Source organism: Passer domesticus, chromosome 7, assembly GCF_036417665.1.
Source record: "Passer domesticus isolate bPasDom1 chromosome 7, bPasDom1.hap1, whole genome shotgun sequence".
In the NCBI taxonomy this organism is placed as follows: Eukaryota; Metazoa; Chordata; class Aves; order Passeriformes; family Passeridae; genus Passer; species Passer domesticus.
Window position 1 is genome coordinate 3,786,499 of NC_087480.1, and position 23,035 is coordinate 3,809,533.

Consider the following 23,035-nt stretch of genomic DNA (forward strand, 5'->3'; position numbering starts at 1 on the left):
CTATAATTACAAACGATGTCTTGTGTATGACTGTCTCAAGAATTGTTACAGGATGCTATGCAAAAAACCCCAACATTTATATCCACAGTCCAAAATAATATGGCCCATTACAATGACGTACTTTGGAGCAGAAATATCATTTTTATGTTTCACATTGTTTCTGTTCTAGACACTGAATCTAAGTTTTGTTTTATTTTTAAAAAGGATGAATTTGCCTTAGAGAACTGACAGCTTATATGAATATTTTAGTTTTGCTTGCAAGTAACAGGAAAAAAAAAAGGCATAAAACTCAAGCCCCAAGTCCTCAGAATGCCTACTGAGAATAAATTTTATGTTTATTTGTATTTCATTTTCCTTGAACAACTGCCTTTCCCTTGGGTATTTATTAAAAGCATAAAAAAGAATGAGCCAAATTCACTTCTCAATAACATCCATTCAGCATTGTTGGAGCTTGCAAAATTGCACTAGACCAGCCAAGGGGAAAATTTCACTCACTGTTTAGTAAATATATATAATTTTTTTTTTTCTGGTTGAGAAGATGTATTGTTTAATCTTTAAATTTTCTGCCTGGCCCTGCTTATCAAAGGAGAAAAAGCAGCTGTTTGGTTATAAATTCATGACCTCACACAGGAATAATGTGATGTATGTGCTGGGCTGTGGGTTACTCAGGGCAGTCCTGCACCAGGCAATTCCCACTGATGTGCTGAGGATTCCAGCACAGTCCCATCTCCGCAAAGCAATAGTCACATTTTCTTCTTTGATTTGCCTGCAGATTCCCATAAATCATTTTATCTGACCTGCATTCTCAACCCCTCAGACCGAGGCAGTGCTGAGAGGGGAATGGTCTGAAGAGAATTTGGCCTCTGTGAGGGTCTGTGCTCAGTGCAGGCTGGAGCAGCATTTCTATAGTGCATGGCAACACATCCACTTCTGGAGGTGGATCAGGGAAATCCACAAAAAACACCACAACAGAAGGTGCTGGTTGGGCTGTGACCAACACAGAGCAGCCAAGGTGTCCCCACATGTCCCTCCCACCTCCTGCCCACCAGGCCGGGCTGGGCTGCCCAGGGTTGCTCCTCACCTGCTGCTGCAGGTGCCTTAAAGCCGACCCGATCCCATAAACCCCAGCTCCCATGATGTAAGATCACTTCTCCCACCATCAGCATGGGTTTTGCACAGTTTGATCTCATCTTTTTTACCCAGAGTTTTCAGGGAAGGTCATTATAAACTGTGACTCCTAAACAGAGCACGTGGCCAAGAGCAGGGGTTAGTGCTTCTCGTCCACTGCTACCCACGGAATTACAGTTTATAGCTTTGGGAGTAGAAAAATGATGCCTTTAAGATCTAAGGCAACATTTTCAGAAGTCTCGTGGATTGTCTTTACTGCCAGCACAAGAACTCCCCCAAATCCAGCAGCGAGTAATGTGACCATTGCCCTTGGCAGCACCATTAAACTGGGCAGTGAACTACTTCAAATAGCTGCGAGTGTTAAACATTAGTTCTGCCTTAAGTAGGTTGATTTTAACAGTCAAATGTGCTCTGCAGTCTATGTGAACATTAAAAGCACCTTTCAAACTTAATTTTACAGAAATGTTAACGACCAGAACAAACTATTGAAGGCGAAGAAGAAAAGTAATTATTTCAACAGATGAAAGGAAACAGTAAATTAACACTCTTGTTTTAAAAGGGGGCTCAGTAACTTATCTGCTTTAAGGAAATACCATTAACTGGAGGTACCATGGATATTTCACTTAATATGTTTATGGTTTGGAGTTCCTTTTCTCTTCTGACCTTTAAAAATGAGGTCTGAGGCGAAAGGATAGCCATAAATCTTTAACTGAAATACAACAAGCTCCAGAAACTGCTTTATCAAAATCATAGCAAGGGAATCGGTTCCTAAATATCAACATTACGTGTCATACACACACACATCAAAGCCATCAACAGCAGCAACCTTTATGGCCACAGAGGCCTCTAAATTCTGAAGAAAGCAGGAAGACAGAACCAGAATGACTCAGAAATATTCCTAACATACCACCAGTGCCTACGTACATAAAAAAACCCTAGGGACAACTAAACTAATCCTATTATTACATTAAAAAATATCCAGGGAGAAATTTGTCATCGTTTAGAAAATGTTAAGCTGCTTGTTATAAATACAAAACACACCAGTTTTTTGTGCATGAGCTGTTATTCAGTGCAATTCTGAAAACTGTTTAAAAACAGTCACTGGCTTGTAAGCAAGATTTTCTTACCATATGTGTTGCAATATGGAAGCAGATTGTGGACATTTCCAAAGGAATTTCAGATATATATTTTAAAAAAATCTTTAAGCAAAATTTAGGTGATCATTAGGGGTTTTGTTGTGGATATGCATTTTCTACACAATTAAAAAAATGTATTGATTTAAATGTGGGGCTTGAAAATAATTTATTCTGTATAATCAACACAGCTATGCTTTTCATTCTGAAATTACTCACTTGCAGACCTCAAATAATGAAATGGTTAATTGTCCTTGTGACTTACACATGTCCACTTTGAAAATACAGTCAAATTTAGGGTTTCTTCAGCAAAGCTGCATTGCTCATGAAAGTGGCTTTAATCTGGGCTTTTAATTAAATTTTTTTCATGAAGGATACTTTAGTAAAGGTATTACATTGTACTGCAAATGTCTCAATCTGCAAGTGTTTGTGCAGATTTCCAGGGATGCTAAATGCTACATCCACACACATCCATACAGGACATACATGACCTGAGAGGTAAGGAAAGAACTGCACACAGAATTTGGCAATCCTGAAGTAAATTGAGAACCAGAAGGTCAGGAAAAACTGATGATGTAGTCTCAGCAAACACTGGCTTTGACAGGAAAGCCAATTTAAGTAGTTCCCACGCCCCACAGCACAGCTCAGCAGCCCCTTCTGTGAAAATCTTTTGGATGCCTATTTTTAAACTGCATCATATAAAGAGTCTCTTCACTAACACCTCTGGATGATGCAGGATTATTATTTTGAGGAGACATTTTCTTGCTGAAGGTATTTTGATGTGGGAATAGGCACAATCTGGTTCATTCTTACACATTATTTAAATCGTGGCAGTTAATGTCATGTCAGATAAAAATAGGAGTGACAGTTGTTTAAGGCCCCTTAATTTTTGAATGAGCAAAATGTATTATTTGGTCTGATTTCAAAAAGAAATTGAGGAAAGTGTGGAAAAGTACCCATGGCTTTCTGGCATGAAAGAAGTCTATTCCACAAATTAAGTCTCCCTTTAGCAATCTCATTTGAGGGTATTACAGGGGGTAATTGAAGAAACAACAGCTGAAGACAACCTTTCAAGAGAGAACTGCAAGTCAGAAAACCTTTAACCTGCGTTATCAGACCCACACAGTCACTGTCAGATCCACTACCCAACCCAAGCTCAGCCTGCCACTCCTGCATCCATCAGCCTGTGCTGGATTGATCATGATTTGGTATTGAGATGTGATAAATACCACCACGTTCAAGCCTTCAAACAGCAGCTCCTGAAATGCACGGTGACAGTGCTCTTGCTATAAACATATCTGCACCAATTATTAGGGTGAGAAGAATTTGTGAGCCAGCAGTCTAAAATCATAAGTTTTAGCTGCACACAGCAAGGTATACACTTATTTAAAAATAAATGTGAAATTCAGTCTTCCACAAAAGCAGCAGTGTCATGAGAAAACTCGGGCTTTAAGTTTTGTAAACGCTGCGTTTTCAATATTAGAGTGTCAGTCTTCATTCACTCTCTGACAAGGTTGTCAATCAAACAGCAATCTAGTTTTGTAAGACTTTAACCAAAGATCAAAGCAATGATACTGCTGAGTTCACATTACCTTCCCAGAGATAACTACTTGAGCACTTTCACAGCACTGCATCGATATTAACTTTGCACCGTTCCTTCCAAGCAAATAAAACAGGACAAAGTTTGACAGCCCTGCTGGCTTCTGCTCTCAGCCCTGATCCAAGCTGAATCCCAGTGCATTCCCTCTATCCCCTATTAACTCCTCCTAGATATTGAAGGTGAGGACTGCAGGACTTGTGTTCAGTTACACTTTCATCAATTAAAAGAAAATGAAATGTGCCTTCTGTCTCCTCTGAGGAACACATCAAATGTCTTTTCCTCAATAACAATAGTTGGGCAATAAAAAGATGAGTGAGCAAAATGTGGTATATCATCGTTTTGCCTTTGACTCCAGCCCAATGGCAAATGAAAGGCATCCAAAATCAATTTCCAGAAGCTAATAAATTCAGTATGTGAAAGCAGTGAAAATATAACTTTTGCAGCCTCATCATCAAGCTGATTTGTAAGCAAAGCTGGGCCCAATTCCTGCACCCTATGGCACCCATATTTTCAGTTTCATGCAGGTAATATACCATTTCCACACAGTTTCTATTCCGAGGCTAAACAGAGAGATATATGCATATATATCTTCTTTCCACAAACATATGTCCTGGTAATATCATAATAAAAATCTGAATGTGCTGTGCCCAGGAAATCGTGTCGATCCCTATCAGTTACTTCCTCCAGCAGCAGTGAAGGGAAGGTGAAGGCAAAAGCTGCTCCAAGGGCAGAATCTGAGCTCAGCTGCTCCCCCAGCCCCACAGGAATCCCAGGACAGGCTCTTCATGGCAGCATGGGCAGGGGCTGTGGGGGCTTGATTTGATTGTTAACTGCAGCACTTGCCAGACCATGCCCAGCTAAAGGCAAGATTCCACAGGGAATATTGGGTGACCACCATCACAATTTAAAATACTCCCTGAGCAGTGCTGAATACCTGCAGGGTATGGCTTTGGAGCTTACACTGCTGAGGGCTTCCACTCACCCCAAGCAGGTCTTCCATGTGATAGACTATGGATTTTTTTAAAATCTAGACCAACTGTAGACAGCAACGTTACACAGGGTCAATTACACTTACCTAACACACTGAAAAGTCATTAAACGTGTTAATTTTTTTTTTTTGGTGTGGTACTTACTTAAAAAGAATAAAGTAGGAAAAAAAACCAAAACATCAAAACCAAAAAGGTTTCTGACCCTGAAGGGCTCTTTGTCAATATATGGATTTGTTTCCTACAGGAAAAATAAATACAAAACATAAAGAGAAAAAAAAAAACTGAAGGGAGACAGGCAGGCAGGCAAGCTGGGTGCTGGAGAGAGTTGGCAGTGGAAATTGTGGCTGGGGGGTGTAGCTGAAGAATGATGGTGTACGTGGACTGAGGACATGTGTGAGGTTTGGAAAACAGCAGGTGGAGGAAACTGTGGAACAGAATTATATTTAAAGGGGAGAAGTTAGAACTAGGTGATAACAGTAAAGGAATCACACTCAGGGTGTAAAATATTGCTTTGTCACTTAGTTCATACTGTGAACATGTCCAGGTTTTTTCTTCCAAGTCACCAGCAATGGGAAATGCTGTTCTTTCTTACTCTATTTCTCACCAGGGCACCATTCTCCTCAGATGCTGGCAGCTTTTGGGAGCCTAGACTGTTATTATGGGACCTGAGACAACTATGTCCTCACACTGCAAGAAACACTCTGCTGAGTTTTTTTAGAAATATCAGATCATGTTTCCTCTTTCTTTACTGTAGGATTTTAGTGAGCAGTTGGAAATGAGTGACTGAAACCCAACTCAAATCTGGATAACACTGTAAAATCCGCTTTCTTTCATGTTTGTCATATCTACTTTACCTGCTCACCTCTAATGTTTACAAGCAAGAAATAATGATTTTTTAGTCTCAAACACTTTCTCCAGCTGGAGAGTCTGAGCTCTGCCTGCCCTCCACACTTCCAGCTTTCTAAAACACAACTATTAAAAAGCAGAAAGTCCAGGAGATTATGTTGCTGACATTTCTGTAGCAGTGAATAAGCACAGGAGCATCTTTCCAATCTCCTGCAGACAGAGCAGGTTACGAAGTGTGAATGCACACACGAAGCCAGCTGTGGAACAGCAGCTCTTGTGTGTGTGGAAGGGGTCACCTGGATGTTGTGACAGTGCTCTGTGCCTGTGAGTGCCCTGCTTTGCCCCTGGGGCTGGGCAGCAGAATGCGGGCGCAGGCATGAGGCACACGAGCACACAGGTTTTGTGTTTCATGTTTTATCTTTGATGTCAAACACAAGTGAAGCTGTTAATGCCACACACTCTGCCAGAAGCCAGTCCTGTCCACCTCCCCTCTTCCATCCCTGTGACCCCACAGGCCAAGACATGGGGTCCTGGCTGTGCTGGGGTGACACACTGCATGTGCAGAGCACATCTCTCTCCACAGCCCACGGAACACAGAGCTGGGATGTGATCCATCATGAACCACAGCAGCGCTGCAAAGGCCCCTCTCAGGTGTGAACATGGTTCAAGTGCTCTATTCTACAAGTACCTGTTCATAAAACATCTTTAAACTGCTGCTGAGCACCCTGATCTGAACCAACTGCAGGGAGAGATATTACAGAATATCGACTCCATGTGCTTACATGTCATTACAATTAAAATTTCCTTGAGGTACTTACTTCAAAAGAATGATCAAATGAAAAAAACCCACCCAACCACCAAAACCAAACAGAATTTGGTACAGCAGCAGTTTCAAACAGGACCTGTGAGGTGCTATCCCTTCCCAGCCTCCACTCAGCACAGAGAGATTTCACACAGCTTCAAGCGTGAATTAACTCGGCCCTTCCTGCTCATAGGATTTAGGACTAATTTTTGAAATCAAAGTTTAAAAAGTTAAACTTTTCGGCATTTCCTTTTATCTTTGATAATGCCACCCAAAAATAGTTTCTCCTAAATTTTGACAGTTTCTTCTGTAAAGACAAAATGCACATTTTTAGAAGGATCTAAAAACCAGAATATACTTAAATATAAAAAACCTAACTGTATCCGTAACTAAGTCTTCATTTAGTTTAAAAGTTTTGATATTATCTCTTATTATTTATTCTTCAAAGGAGAATAGTAATTAGAAAAGTTCTGCAAATTTGCACTAATGAAGCAGAAAAATCTACTATGAAGTAATGAATTTTATTAATCACCATGCAAGCAAATTAGTAAAAAATAGTAAAAATTTAAGTACACCTAGATTTTTTAAAATGGTTTTTATAGGGGTTTATGTTAAATTACTCACAGGGTACTTCAGAGAATTACAGAATGGTTTGGACTGGAAGGGACCTTAGAGAACATCTTGTTCCAACACTCTGCTATGGGCAGGGACACCTTCCACTACACCAGGCTGCTCATTTCTAAGTCTTGTAACAACTTGAGCTGGGAAGTGTAATTCTGCCACAAACTTGAACTATTATCAAGGAATTTATACTCCCTGAACACTGAACACTTAAATATGCAGCAAAATTACATTGCTGAATCTAAGCAGAAACATGAAGAGTGCTGGCATTGTGTGTGAAAGAAAACCCCAAATCCCTTTTTTGTTTCCATCTTTTTTTCCCTTCCTCACATCCAGCAGCTTTCCTTGCTGTGCTCAGGACAGCTCTCTAAATCCAGGGGAAAAAAGGACTCCCATAAAAATGCCTTATGCCAGGATGTGTTAACACCATTGCATGAAATAATTGTTCCTTGGGAGATTCTAGACAGTCAATTAACCTCCAATTCACGACTCAAGTGGCAGAGCAGACACTCCATGAATAAAGGGTAGGGGTTCAATTCTCAATTAGGATGAAATTTTTTCCTTAATAGTTTAATCTTGTGGTCAATTAAATCCCTGAACGTTGTATTAATTATTATATGAATTCTGGGCAACTTCTAATTTAAAGGTTAGTTATGGTGTACCACAACTGGACCAGAGTCTAGGGCTGAAATTTTTCCAAAATTTCTACCTCAGGGGTAAAAATCCCCTCTTCTGAAAAAAGACAAGGAAATGTCTTTACATTGTGCTTTCCTAATCTGGAATACTTTAAATTTAGATTTAAAATCCTAATCTGGAATACTTTAAATTTAGATCTAATCTCCTAGATTTTACACCCGAGGTAAGACTGCGTTATGTCACAGATCATTAGAAACCTGTTTATTGCTGCACCACATATTCCTATCACCAGTTATAATAAACAGGGCTTCTAAGCAGACTTTTAAGCATTAATCTCATCTCCAATTTCTGAGCTTTATTCCTATATTGTTGGGCACAGCAGCTTGGAATAGTAGCTTACTTTTCCATCTGTTAGACATATAGAGACTATGGGTTTGTGAAGTACTTTCTTGGTACTCTTTTTGTTAGAATAAAGTCCTGCATTTCCTCGGGGAAGCAAGGGACATATGCTGGTGCTCTATGGTTTCTGAGTTACTGCAGAGATGAATTCCTCTTGGCCAGCTTTCTGTTGAATAGGTGCTGGAATCATATAAAACAGCAACTTGTGAAAAAACCCCCAGTAAAATGGTGAGTTCGCTGGCCAAATCAGTGATCTTTTTTCAACTAATTATTTTTCTTGCTCAAAATGAAGACAGTTTGTCTTTGAAAAGCCTGTCTATCATTAAAAAAGAAAAGTATGGAAAGTTTTTGAAACAACTATAACAGATGTCATAGCAGTTGAAAGTACAATTAGAAAGCACAACGCCGCAGAAATAAAACTTCAAACAAAAGCGGAAAGAGTTCTTTGTGCACATCAATAATTTAGAATGATTTAAGAACTGTTTTATAGATGCAAGTGGAGCTCTTTCTGTCTATATATAAATCGAATGTGGTCTTTATAGGCAAACAAAAAGGGGATACAATCCTTTTAAATTATTTTTAGGATAATTGTTTCCACAGCAAACATCATTATTTATCAGTTTTGAAAAGAAGCCAACTGCCAACATTTGAAATGCACAAACCTTGGCACACAACACAGAAAATGGTAATCTCCCCCCCTTTTCAAAACCAGTTTTGCATTTATTTTACACATTTGTCAAGTTCTTATCTCAAAGTCCATGCCGTTTACCTATTTCTATCAGAAATCATTATATTTTATTTTTAATCACCTTCCCATAGCTAATTTGGTAACTCAGGAAGGGAAACTGTTATTGCTACCAGATGCTGTTACCTTCCTGCTCACTCACATATTCCTATAAATTGATTCAACAGCCTGGAAAACAAGGTTTAATATGTATTATTATGCCTTCTGGATTTCTTCTGTTATAATCTCTTTTTTTAGATAAACAGGCTCATTTTAGTGATGCAAACATTCTAAAGCTACGCCACAGACACTTGCCATAGAAATTCCTTCAGGAGAGTACTGCAGGATGCCGCTGGTCCTTTGCCAGCAGGAATTTCTCTGTAGCTTTATTTCTATGTGCAGACTTCAAGGAAAAAAGAAAACTAGGCAGTTTTATGTATAGGAGCTGAGATTTTCCTTTTCAGATGAGGAGGAATATTAGGGAATAAATGACAGTCCTTGAGACTGCAAGTTTTCTACAGAGGAAGTGGGAACAGATGTTCTTGTAGGTCATAGACGAGAAACCAGTTCCCCAACAACTTGCACACTACAATATCAGAACACACTTTCACTGGAGTCAGCCAGGAAAGCCCCAGCCCAGCCACTCTGCTGCACGAAACAGCAAAAATTATAAGAAAAACATTGAGCAAAAAGAACAAACTGCAAAATTTGAGACTTCAGTTCTGCCACTACAATTTTTTAACCCCTATAATCTGTGTAGGTTGGCCCTCGTTGGTGAAAAAAAACCACACTGATTTTTTTGCTAATTTAACAACACCTCTTCCAGAAAGATAATCATATTTTGCAGATACTTGGGACCATTTACCCTCAGTATTTTATGTGACTGATGATATATGAGCTGCTAGTTGTGTAAAATTAAAGCTCCAGCCTGCTCCATACAGTATTTAATATGAGCCATACAGGAAGGGATGTTTACAGAACACTCATCCTAAAACAGGCTGCTGAAAAGTTTTCTTGTGTATTAGAGAGAATTCTTATTGTGAATCAGACCCTAATCTAGAAATACTTGACTCATTTTCTGCTGAGTTTTCCGCACCTCTGTATGGAGAGAAATTAACAATGACCATTCTTGAAACAACAGAACTGTCTCTAAGGAACTTATTAATTAGTTTTTGAATAGTGGTGGATTTCTTTCCTTTTTTTTAGATATCAAAAGCTTTGTACAAAGAATTTATGTCATGATATAATCCTTATTATTGTTATTACTACTGCTGGTGATTTTACAGAAATAGTATGCTTTCCTTGTAATATATCAGTTAAAATAAAATTCAGTATATATAAATATAGATGCTATAGAAATATAAATATACATAAGTATAAATATAGATCTATGGTTTTATAGAGCAATTCCAACCCTATTTCTGTCTAAATCTTTCCTGCCTCCAGTGCCGAAGGCCATACGACAATAATGACAATAATGACAATAATGTCACAAGTCAAACAGCAGCTCTGCTGACTCCTCCTTTAATAAGTGAATCTCTCCACACTTTTGCCTGGAGGGTGCCATCATTACAGTCAATTTCAAGATTTTCAAACTAACAAAAACCAAGACAACAATAACAAATATGGATTTCTAATCGACAGCAGCTAAAAAGTCCCCAGAGGTTACAGATGTATCAAGAACATGGTATTTTCTGAACAATGCAGATTTTCTGGCCTCTGTGAGTAGGCATGTGTACACACACACATCCCATTTTCTGCTCCAGCTCAGCCATCTCCTGGAGATGCTCCATCATTCCACATAAAAAGGCATCTCCCACCACAGCACAAGAGACTGGCCACTGAACTGTCAGTGAAATTTGTACAGCTCTGGATCCCCTTGCTGACAACTCGCTCCTGGAACAGCCATGGGATATGTCAGCAAATTCACACAAGCCAGCTCCAACTATCAAAATACTACAGAGCAGCCCCAGTGATGGGTGAAACAGAAAGATTCAAAACTGCACCATGTTTTATAGATTATAACATCTCGGAATACACCTGGAAGCAGAATTTTATTTATTAAACTGCTTGTTATAGCCTGTCACATTCTGTCAACTCAAAGAAAAATCTGCTTTGGAAACTACATTCACACTGACTACAAAATAAAAGAAGAAAATAAATCAGTTGGTATTTTGACACCAACATGGAAAGGCCAAGCATGACCAAAGAAGTGTGCTGGGGAATTTTGTATTGGAGCAATCCCTCTTTCTAGTTTGTACTCGTTCGCCTCCAATTTCAGAGCTCACAGCTGTCTCTCCTTCCATCTTTTTATCAATTCTGCTACAAGAATGATATTCATAGCTGGGAATCTTCAGAAGGGACCCACAAGGATCTTCAAATCCAACTCTTCAGTGAATGGCCCATGCAAGGATAAAATCCGCCTTAGAACCTTGGCATTATCAGCACTGGGCTGTAACAAACTGAGCTAATCCAGCTGAAATAAATTGATTGATTACAATTGTGGGCTCCTGCTCTGGTGAACCTCCAAAGTACAGCTGATAATATAAAAAACCCATGGAGAGAACTCTCCATCCCCAGAAACGACTGTGGCTGTGACACAAATCCCATACACAGTCCAAGTGTTGGATTGGTGCCTTCTGTCCCAACAATCAAACATGAAATTTCATTTCCTGTAATCTGCAGCCCCAGTGGCTTCTGAGATGAGCACATGGGCCATTATCAGCTCTGTTAATAAGACTACATGTAACTTTATCAAAGGAACTCAACACAATGTCTGGGACATAATGAAGAACACATTTATTCTGGTTTCATGACTACACATCAAGAATAATCTTTTTCTACTTCCACTCTGAGGTTAGTTCACTATCTTATGCACAGAATCCTTGAATGGTTAGGGTTAGAAGTTCACTAAGGATTTATTATTTGTTATAATGAGGAATAATCTAATGCAATAAGCATTCTAAACCACTTTGGAGATGAACCTTAATGTGCAGTTTTGTCTCAGCCTTGCTGTCCCCAGAAGCCTCTGGGCAGCAAGTACTCTAAAAAAGGGAAAACAGCCCTTAATTGCCATCTTAATGTGACTGTTACACAGGAGACAGACACACTCCACAGAGCCATCTTAGATATTCAAGATCAAATTAGACAAAAAGTCCCTGAGTACACAAAAAATGCTACAAAAAATACCATCCACCAGTGCTGGGTTTGCTCTTGTGACAGCAGGAGCACACACTGCTGTCACAATCATGAGCTCTGCATTCCACTGATCTGGAACATCCAGCTGTGGGCAGCAGGACAAACTCTGGCTCACTGGTAGGAACCCTCAGGAAAGAACTGTGTTTTATGAAGCGCAGCTTCTGTGAATTTCTTGAAGGTCTTCCTCAGTCACAAATACCACAAAACTTCCAAAGTCACCAATTAACAATTTTTATGAGTAATTTGAATTTTTATCTGTATTTTTATCCCCTTCTTCCTCTTTGTGTGCACAGCTGCACACTTGGGCACACAAATGCAGGAGCACAGTGCCCCTGAGCAGGGTTGGTGATCAGGCAGGGGAGGCTGAGCCCCTGCTGGCACATTCCCCAAGATCCCAAGGATTTCTGAATGACAGAAACACTCAGCAACCTCTCAGGACACAGACTGTCCACATCCTACTGCTCATAATGAGGACTGAAGGCAAACTTAATAAATAACTCTTATTAAGACAAACTAATTACAGACACTAAGAATGGCACCGACTGCAGGTCTCAGGTTAATGACTTTGCACCAGAGCTAGCACCAAGCAGAGAATCCAGTGGGTCAGGTTTAAGACCAGTGCTAAAGAAAAGATTCCTGGGCCTAATCCAAAAGCTTTCTTAGGTCACTGGGTGAAAATCAACAATTTTTATCCTCTTCTTATGCTTTTCAAATTTGATATAGCTCAGATGAACCTACAGAAAACAATTTACAATACTGGAGGAAAAGTGGGAATGTCCCTGAAGAGACAACTGACTGAAGAGTAGCTTCCTGATCTCCCTCTTATTTGCCCACTTTATTGCACAGACTGACATGAATACCTTACTAAAAATTTGTTTCAAAGCTTTTTCAGTAAAGAAAATTTCATTATTTCACCATGTTTATACAGACTCATAATTTGTAGTGTTTAGACAGCGATACATTAAAGTCACTGAAATCTAATAAATTAAACATATTAATAAATTATATATCAGTGCCTTAGCCCATCTGGCAAGATAACTATGAAGTAGGTATTTTACTCATCAGAAAAAGAGCATTCCTAAAAATAATTCTGCAAATAAAGCTCTAATATAAACTGAATGTAAAAGGTGTGACCTTGGAGTACTTCACTAGCATCTCTTGCATAATTGCCTTTATATTTATAAATCTTTCAGCAACGGTTAAGCACACAATCATAACATCATGAGTACAGACACTTCAAAAATTAAAGCTTTACCTTTATGAATTATTTACATTTTGTGAATCTAAGTGTTAATAGAGTTTGCTTTAGTTTTTTGGGTTCGGGTTTTTTTGGATTGACTGACTGACAGACAATCACATCTACTATTAGGCCACCTTTTTAACAGCTGTCAGCTCATTTGTAGGTTAAATTTATCAACAAAAAAAAACACTTGTGGAAAATGGCTCCACCCAGAATAGAGCACTGTGATTCTTATCTTTCAGTGTTCTCTGAGGACAGAAAATGTAAAAATATCTCTGACTTATCCAGGACATTTGCACTGCACATGTCACTCAAGAAAAAAAAAAACAACAAACCTGTAAATTCATGTACTAATGCACCCACTGCTGATGAAACAACCCCAGGGTCTGTGATACACACACTCAGACACCAGAATGAACATGGTTTTCACTCCTGATTTGGGGAGTTCTTCATGTATTCAAGAACACACTTGTGAAGAAAACATCTTCAAGATGCCAGCATTGACACGTCAAACCAGCAGCACAGAGACCCTGTGAGGTGCTGGCATCTCCTGCACACTTTGCACAGCCACTGTGTGGTTCAGCTTCGTGCTCCTTGTTCTCCTTCTCCTTCCTTCCCTTTTCCATCTGGATGCTTTCAGATTAATAGCTGGGAAAGTCCCCTCTCTGGAGCACAGCCCCCACCAGCCTGTTGCTGTTTCAGGTGTTCTGCACCTGCTCATTCTCCTCCCCTCACATCCTGAGTAGCCCGCTCCTTTGGCAGTGATTAATTTAAACAGCATAAACCCTCTTTTCTGCTAATGAAATCCAATAAATAAATATGGTTATTCTTTCATTACCGTGGTCTCTGGCCATCTGAAAATATTTCACTCAGCGGACAGAAATGATGCAAAATTCCCCTTTCCTTGAAGCAATAAAGGAGAAGGTGTTCTTTAATAACCTGGAAGGCAGAGCTGCCAGGTGCAGAGTTTGGACACTACCATGGCAGGGCCATGGGACACAGCCCCAGAGCCTGGATTTGGGCTCTGGAGATGCAGGATGGGCTGGAGGAGGGAGCACTGTCCCCAGGGAGCTCTGGGAGTGCAGGGCAGGCCCCTTCTCAGCAAAAATCTTATTTATTTGTACTCATAGACTTACCCCATAAACAGTGGCTAAGTCTGACAATACGGTCATTAACAGAATTTTCCTACAATATTTTCCTCTTCTTTGCACCCCAAACCCCATGTGAACATGCTATCCATGTCTGGATAACAACCAGCAGCACGAGCTGGGGGAAAAACCTTCCAAAAGACCAAGTTTTGGTCAAACTGTTCCCACTGAAGATATCCTGTACATCCCCACTGATTTCACTGTGGCAAGAGCTGGGCCAGTGCCTTTTATTGCTCCAGCCTGTGTGAGGAGTTTGAAATATTTCTTGTCATGCAGTCAAACAGAATAATTGTACCAGCATCTAAATCCGGCTGGAAGGCACGGCCAAATTCTTTTCTGGCTCATTTCACCTTCCTAATGCCAGAATTCATATGGAGCTTTCTGTAAAGCCTATACAGGGCTGTGTCAAACACAATCCTACCCCACACAATAGAGACTTTTTCCAGGGTATGTATTGAAGCAGATGAATTTAAAGTGTAGTTTCTGAGAGTAATTGTGCAGGTAAAATGTGGGCTGTGTTCTACAGGGGGTTTTGTAACTGTTTCCTTGCACTAGTGATTTCAAAATAAAGTGCAGATTACTCTTGATATGGTTTTCACTCAGAAATAGATTCGCAGCAAAATGCTGGTGTAACATGCCAGAAAAAAGCATTTGACAAAAATATAGTACTGCATGTAATCCATGCAGTAAAAACAATTTTAGATATATATAAAAAGACCCCAAACCATGCAGACTTCCAAAGATGTTTGACTTTGTTGCCCTCTAATGTTAAATCCGACCATTTATTTCCTCTAAAAGGATGATGAAAAGAAGCAGAGTAATTGAGATTTAATGGCATTTCTCCTTCAAAAAGCTCACAGGTATGGCTGTAACTGGGCTCTAAATGCTATGCAATGAGACAACCACCAATTCTGGAAATTTTGCCCCACCAACACATGCAAACAAATCACAGGAATTGCAACAACCTCATATTAACTGTCTTTTAAAGAAGCACCGTTGTGAAGCCATGTTCTCCTCAGCCCTAATTACCTTGAAATTACTTTGATGAGAACAAAGTGGCACATTTTTGTCTGTTGCTGAGATCACTTAAAATGGGATATGGAAAACAAAACCTATGTATCCTGAGGGATATTTTGTCTATAATCATTACAATAACTTTAATCATTTTTTTAATGCTAAGATTTCAATAAACAGTACTCCTGATAAATTTGAGTTCCTTAATTTTCAATTGTTGCTATCTTAATTGTTGTAGAGAGCTCGGCTTTGTGAAGTTATGTCAAGGTGTATAACATAAAAACACGTTCAATATATGCCTTCAATAATTTCTTTGTTGTTTGGAACTTCCAACTTACAGCAAAGCTGGCATTTTATGGCCTGCAGAGCTATAAATCATTTTTAAAATCATGATGATATTACTCAAAACAGATGTGAAAACATATGTTTGCCACGGTTGTATAAACCGCTTACTTGTCATACTTAATAAATGTTGATACTTTTATTTTAACTACATTCCTTCTTAATAACTTTGAAAATCTTTTCCATGGTGAATATATTTTGCCTTGGTAAGAGCAATGGCAGGTTTGGAAAAACAAAGCTTGCTCTGTATACAAATTACATGGATATTTTCTGCAGGGCAAGGCAGCACAGATCCCACTCCTCACACTGTCCACACCTGACTCTAAACCACTCAACATAACTGAGGCCAAAATAATTACACAGGAGAAAACAATAACAGTGTTAGGAACAAAGAATCTGCACAGGAGTGGGACAAATTATTGAGGACTAACCCCAGTGGTTCCTACAGAAAGTGCAGTACAGGTCTGTCCCACTGATTAATGCAAAATCAGCTTGGAATCCTGGATATAAAGGTTGGTGCCTTTACAATTTCTGTATTAGTCCCACTTAATGCCATCAAAAGGTTCTGGTTCTGGAGCCATGGGATGACTTGAAAAATCTCAGCTGTATATGACAAAAAAATATAAATTTCTTATCCACATATTTTCTGAGAAAAACTTCATATCTGCAGACCGAGCAGAAAAGCAAAAACTTTGTTCTGTCTCTAAAACAGTATTTTAAAATGTCTCATGATTTCGAAGCATTTTTTTCTGATGCAGGTGGATCTCTGCACATTAAATTAATTCTAAAAACATCCCCTAAGTGCATGCAGAACTAACACATGTATAAAGACGTATTTCCCAGTACTTAATCAATTAAAGAAATTATGCAAAAAGGTAGACTAGGAAATGAATAAACCTACACAACTTTAATCTTAAAGAGAATTATGGCACACAAACTGCTAGCATCAGATCTTTGTGATTTCATCCATGTTAAAAGGAATGATCACAGAAGCCTGGGAATTGGGTTCACAGGTGGTGGAGGTTCAATTATTTTCGCTTTGGGGATTTCTGAATTATTTTTTCAGATTTTTAAACTGTACCTTCCTTCATCCATCCTGAGCGACAGAACTGCTACTACCAAGAAGTACATGATTTGCATCTTTGAACCCCACAGGATACTGAATTGTTTCACTGAAAAATTACTGAACATGTGGCAAGAAACCATGTACAGTTCAACAGAATTAAAATCAACTACACTTTCAGGCTCAGATTAAATACTCACTATGCAATTACTACAGAAATGTAATTTTTAAATCTTAGGAGTGAAGGTATGGCTGGTAACTTTCTGTAAATGTCAACAGGAGTCAAGAGGGAAGGATTTAAGAAGGATGATCCAGACATAAAATTACCTCAGAATGGCACAGAAGGGCTCTTTTGGGGTTCATGAGGAAAGTGCTTAAATGTCCAGAAAAACCAGTGAATAGAAAACAGCTTCTGTCTTCAAGGAGAGTTGAGTACAGAAATACAAAATATAAGGAGGAAGTTTCAGGCTCTTCCTGCTCATGACTGGATCAGCCACAGACCTCTAAGCTGATTGAAAAAACCCTGACACTGCTCAAATAATTTTATATAACTCTGGAACCACAGGGCATGGAGGGAGGGCTCCAAATTCTCTTCCGAGTAGCCTATAAAATTGTCTATGCCTGCATTTTAGTTTTCTCTGAAAATACACTAAAATCACCTCAACCAAAATATAAATCAGTTTGTGCTTTCATTTATTATGATGAATATAAATATTCTCAGTAGACTTAAAAGTACATTTAGCTTATGTTGTCTCTTCCTTCTCTTTCTTTGCCTTCACATCTTTTTCACTCAAAAACCTCACTAAACCCCTCAACATCTCTTTGCAGTATTTTTCCAGAAGAAATCCCTGAGTATTCACCTCTTCCAGCACCCAAGAACCTCTGCAAGGTGAGCCCAGCAGAGGAAGCATTTCCCTGCCTACAGGAGAATCCCCCCAGACCAAACACCACCTCTTCCCTTGCTGCCCCTTGCTGGTGAGACAATATAAAATTATATTGTTCACCCAGAGCATCAGAGGAGTCTGCACACACATGCCCTGAAGGCAAACAAACAATAGCACATGACTGATCAAATATTTGCTTGGAACTTCATAAATAATTGAGCCAAAAGACCTGCAAAATATTACCCTTATGCTATATAAACACAGAGAAGCAAAGTTCTCATTGCTTACACTTCCATGTGAGTTCACTGGATACATTATTCATTGCAATTAAGCACTTAGTTCTCTTAAATTAGTAATATAATGTCATTGCATATGCAGAACATGAGAAAAAGGAATAAGACACATAATAAGTGCAATTAAATGCCTGAGATGGAAGACAGGCTGTGATTTTACCTTTCTCCTTTTGTATTTTTTTTAGGCTGGTCCCAGTTTCTTGGTCAATGAGTTCTCCTTCCCTGCTGTTGGTCAGCATTGCTAAAAAAATCAGAGGGCACAGTTATATAACACTGTCAGTAAAAAAAAGTTAGGAGAAAATAAAATATTAAATTATATTTCCTCTTGGTTGATATTTTCATATTTTAACTCTTAGAGCCAAATAAATTATGCAGTAAAAGATAATCTGCTCAAGTTTATTAGACAAGGATACCAAGACAGAACACAAATTACTACTGAGATGAATGTGATTTCTTATGAAATGTTCAAATTAATTAATTATGGGAAAAGTACTTCCCAAAAACCATTTTGGGGAAAAATACATTTAAGGATTTAAGTAATAGTAATTATCTATAAAGCAGTAAGCTTTAAGACTGTCAGATCATAGCCCAGATTGATTGGTGACAGCAAAACACCCCCCAAACATTTCAGTGCTGAAGGGAATTCTTTACTTAACATCTGCAGTTTATGACTTCAGAATGCCTCTTTCTTTGTTCTTACTTGATGAAAACATTTCCTTCTCTGCAATCCACCAATTACAGACTTCATAGTTATTCCAGGGAGGACACTTGTTACAAATTTCATTACCATGTTTTAGGGAGAGCTTTTTTTTATAATTGCAAAAGTAAAAATCACTCTGTTTCTGACAATGAAAAATATTTATTTGTATCTTTACAACAGCTAGTACCAGATCTCTGCATAAGACATCAAGATTCTCTTTTCCCTGCTGCTAGAGGAAGTTGAAAGTTTCTTGTCCTGTTATTTCCAGCCTTATTTTACACAGGAAAAAGATGAGGGGAATTACTCCACAGCCTCTGCCCAGTGTGTGCACAGATTTAGGCAAGAATCCAGATTCTACCCACTGTGCTGGGCAGTGCCATGGTGCTGCTGCAAGGACTGGGGTCAGAACTGCAAAATCCCAGGGGCAGGTTGTGCATGGGAGGAATTCTCCAGTGACTCACCCGAGTGCACGGCTTTTGTGGTTTAAATCTGGCTCAGCAATGCCTCCACGGGCTCCAGGCCATGAGGAGACGGCAGTGTTGACACACACTGACGTGAGGAGATGTTAATTGACTTGCCCTAGATCCCTCTTGGAAGCACCAAGAATAGGATCTAAACTTCCTCTAGATGGAATTAGCATTTTAATCGATAGTGCACAGGCTGTGAAAGCTGCAGTGGAGGGACCAAAAAAGCCAGAAAGGCCTCAGCCTCGGGGTGATGAAGGAATGTGGGGGCACAAGGAGGTTTTTGGAACAAAAAAGCCATCATATAATCTGTGACTTTCCTCACACGTGTGAAGAAAAAGATACCTTGCTCTTCATCAACAGCAGGTGCCTTGAACAGCGCTTCCCTCCTCAAGGATGCTAAGGGAGCTGGTTGGACCAGGGAAGGTAGAAGGTGATCCCTCTGTGCAGGGATACTGGCACAGGAGAAAGCCAAAAGGAGGGGCTGGGCTCTGCTGCGTGATGAACTTCACAGAATTCACAGAATGGCAGGTTGGGAGAGACCTTAAAGATCATCGAGTCCAACCCATGCCCTAACACCTCAACTAAACCATGGCACTGACTGTCACATCCAGTCTTGTTTTAAACACACCCAGGGATGGTGACTCAACCACCTTTCCAGGCAGCATTCCAGAACTTTATCACCCTTTCTGTAAAAAACTCCTTCCTAACATCCAGCCTACATTTCCCTTGAGGCAGTTGAGACTGTGTTTAAGTTGAACTAAAAAACCACAGGGATGAACCTCCCGCGCGTTGCGCAGCAAGCGAGCGCTCCCCCGAGCGAGGAGCCCTGAGGGGAGCGCGGCCGCGGCACTGACCGATCCTGTCGGGGGTGGTGTCCAGCTGGGACGGGGAGCTGGACACGCTGCTGCTGGGGTGGGAGGACGCGTGGCTGCCGGGCCGCTGGCTGTCCTCCAGGGACGGCGCTGGGGAAGGGCTGTCCTGGATCCTCTCCTGCAAACAGAAGCAAAGCAAAGCTGGGCCCTTTCATCCACGGGCTTCACCGAGGGTCAGAATGAAAAAGTGAGGTTGGCTTAAAAGTAATGGTAACAAATGGTGTTGCTGAGGTACACAGAGAGCAGAACTCGTGTCTAAGAGCAGTGTAGTCATCTACAGCCAAAACCAACACAGGCTTCTACAAACAACTTAGTTGATCATTTGCCACCTTTTTCTTGTTGGCAACTTTTTATGTTCTAAGTTTTTCACACGTAGGAACATTTAGAATATGCTTTCATGTTGCTTTCACAAACTACTTTTAATCTACAGGTAGTAAGACTGCCATATATGAGTCACATTTCAAATAAACAGTTCACAGTTGGACTGAACTGTCGCTAAATGCAGTCAAATTTGTAATTAGAACCTGTACTTGTGAATTTGTAACTAGAATCTGTACCTGAATAAATTACATCAGTATCTTCTCAGGGTAGCACCTGGACAAATGACAAAAGCTGTGGCTCTGGTACAAACTTCCCTCTTGCATGAAAAGCACCAGTGGTTAACCAAAACAAGAGTCTGCTCACAAAATGTCACATTTATATTTGCACAAGAAACTTTGATTTTAACCTCTAATTTAAATCTATATAGTAGTTGAGGTAAGGAGGGAAAAAAAGGGTAAGAAATATTAAAAAAAAAATGAAAAAGGCAAAATTAAATTCTGCCTTTCTGTGTATCTATAATTGCAAGTTGCCCGAAGATGCCATGGAATTTTCATCAGTAAAAATCTTTAGGAACAGGTCAGACAAACAAGGCATAAGTAAAAATTCATCCTTAAGACAAGAGATTGTGAGGCCACTTGAGATCCTTCCAGCCCAGTATTTCTACACACATACTTTTAATCAAAAATTTCAGTGCCCTTCATTGCTGTTCCCAGAATCAACAGAAAACGAGAATCTTCTGAAAGGGAAAATCAGGGCCTGAGTTACTAGACATATTTTTCTCCTCAAGTGCCTTCTATGTTTTAAAACCTCTATCTAAGTCCTTGAAGGTGTAATTCCAAGGGAGAGACACTAATGAGGAAAAATGGTTGAATTTACAGAACTCCAGAAACTGAACCTCTGGAGCTGCCCTCATCCCTGGCAATCAGCTGCTTCCTGTGCAAACCCAGAAATGAAATCTAACTCCGTTTCTTTTAAAAAAAGGAGATTCTCTTGCCTCCACCTCACTAAAAGTCACAACTACAGTTCATCTGGGAAAGTTGTCTCAAAGGAACTTGCAATTTTTCCTCCTTTCTAACCTATTCTGAAGATGTTTCATTAGGAATATTCAATCTGGCTCCTTGGTAGCAATTTACTGTGTACTCTGGAAAATAAACTCAGAAGCATCTGAAGTTTTTATGCAGTTTTCTAGGTGGAAGCTGAATCAATAATGTAGCTTTGGGAAGCACATGGTGGTTCCTAGAAGTTTTTCCATTATAAATCCCTGATATAAAAGCTGCTTTTTGGATGTATCAGGGCAATTCATTAATTACACTGCCAGCAAGATCAACAAGAGTATTCTGTTACCCATTAAAACCATCCCTCTAAGCCACACTCCTCTTTGTATTTACAGATACTTCTGAGGGTTATGCAAAGGGAACAGGAGATTGGATCCTCCTCAGAGCACGGGATGGCATTTCCCTACTCCAGCCACACCAGCTGAGAATGTGGCACTGGACGTGGTTTTAATGGGATTGTTACTGTACATTAAATAACAACCCAGCCCCAAAGCCATGTAACAGATGTGTATCTATTACATAGCTGTTAATCCTCAATGGATCAGTTTCACTAATTATCTGTTATTTAATGAATGTACGGTAACTAATAGATCTGAAAGGGAGACTTTTAATGCTAATATTTCACAGATATAACAGTCTATTATGTTGATCCACAAGTTTTTGTAATTTTGAAAACTGAATGGTTTTACACAAATTAGTTTTCAATTTTGTCAGAGAAAAAGTGGTCCAAGTCACTGGGCTTAAAGTCTCCTGTGTTTTCTTCCTTTTGGCCTCCAAAAGAGAGGGTTTGGAGGCTGCTGAGATGAACAGATGAGTAAAAGGGAGTTGGGACTTTGTGGCTGTGCTGCTTACTGAGTTGCTTTTGAAAGCCACATTCTTACCCCAAAAAGTACTGTCCTAAATAACAAACCAGACACATGCAATCCTGAGTGGATAAATCCTGTGTGTTTTTAACCTTTGTGCAAATAATAGCTTCCAAATAGGTTCCTGCTAACAGGTTACAACACTGACTGCAATTTCATTTGCATGGATTTCAGTCTTAACAGTCCTCTTTGGCACTATTTCCTCTCTTTTAACCACAAAGAGCACTCAATTTACAATTAAGATATCATTTTGAAATGATTAATTTTACAGAAGAGTGCGTAGTTTAAGTAAATTTCATTGTCTACTGCAACCATGAAAATGAATAGCCAAGGAGAGGACATGCCAACTGTTCTGCAAAAAAACCCTATGAACAAATATGACTAGGAATTAACACTTAGATATCACACAAACAGCCATATATGTCATCTTAAATGGGAGTTATTTGAGTAATTCAAAAGCTGATGATTTGGAAAAGCAAAGTATTTCAGCTCCTTCTGGTAACTGCATTTCCCATTGTCTCTCACTATGAAATAATCTCTGCTTGGAGTAATTTGCCTCCAGACTCAGGGTCTTGGTTTGAAATCTTCAGGCAGATGCACAAGTGTCAAATAAAAATGTCCTTCTTAATCACACACTGAGTCACTTTCTAAGAGAATGAGTTGATTATTTCATCTCATGTCTTACCAGTTACCCCAA

At 39.5% G+C, this 23,035-nt stretch overlaps 1 protein-coding gene across 6 annotated transcripts in view; it reads right to left on the reverse strand.

Annotated features, from left to right (window-relative positions):
• DACH2 (dachshund family transcription factor 2) overlaps window positions 1–23,035 on the reverse strand; it is a 242,414-nt gene that overhangs the window by 25,198 nt on the left and 194,181 nt on the right. For all 6 annotated transcript variants that reach the window (XM_064426485.1, XM_064426487.1, XM_064426482.1 and 3 more), the window contains exons 6-7: window positions 20,082–20,217; window positions 18,221–18,301 (exon numbers count right to left, since the gene is read on the reverse strand). In XM_064426485.1, coding sequence (XP_064282555.1) covers window positions 18,221–18,301; window positions 20,082–20,217 — 217 coding nt within the window. The remainder of the gene's footprint in view (window positions 1–18,220; window positions 18,302–20,081; window positions 20,218–23,035) is intronic.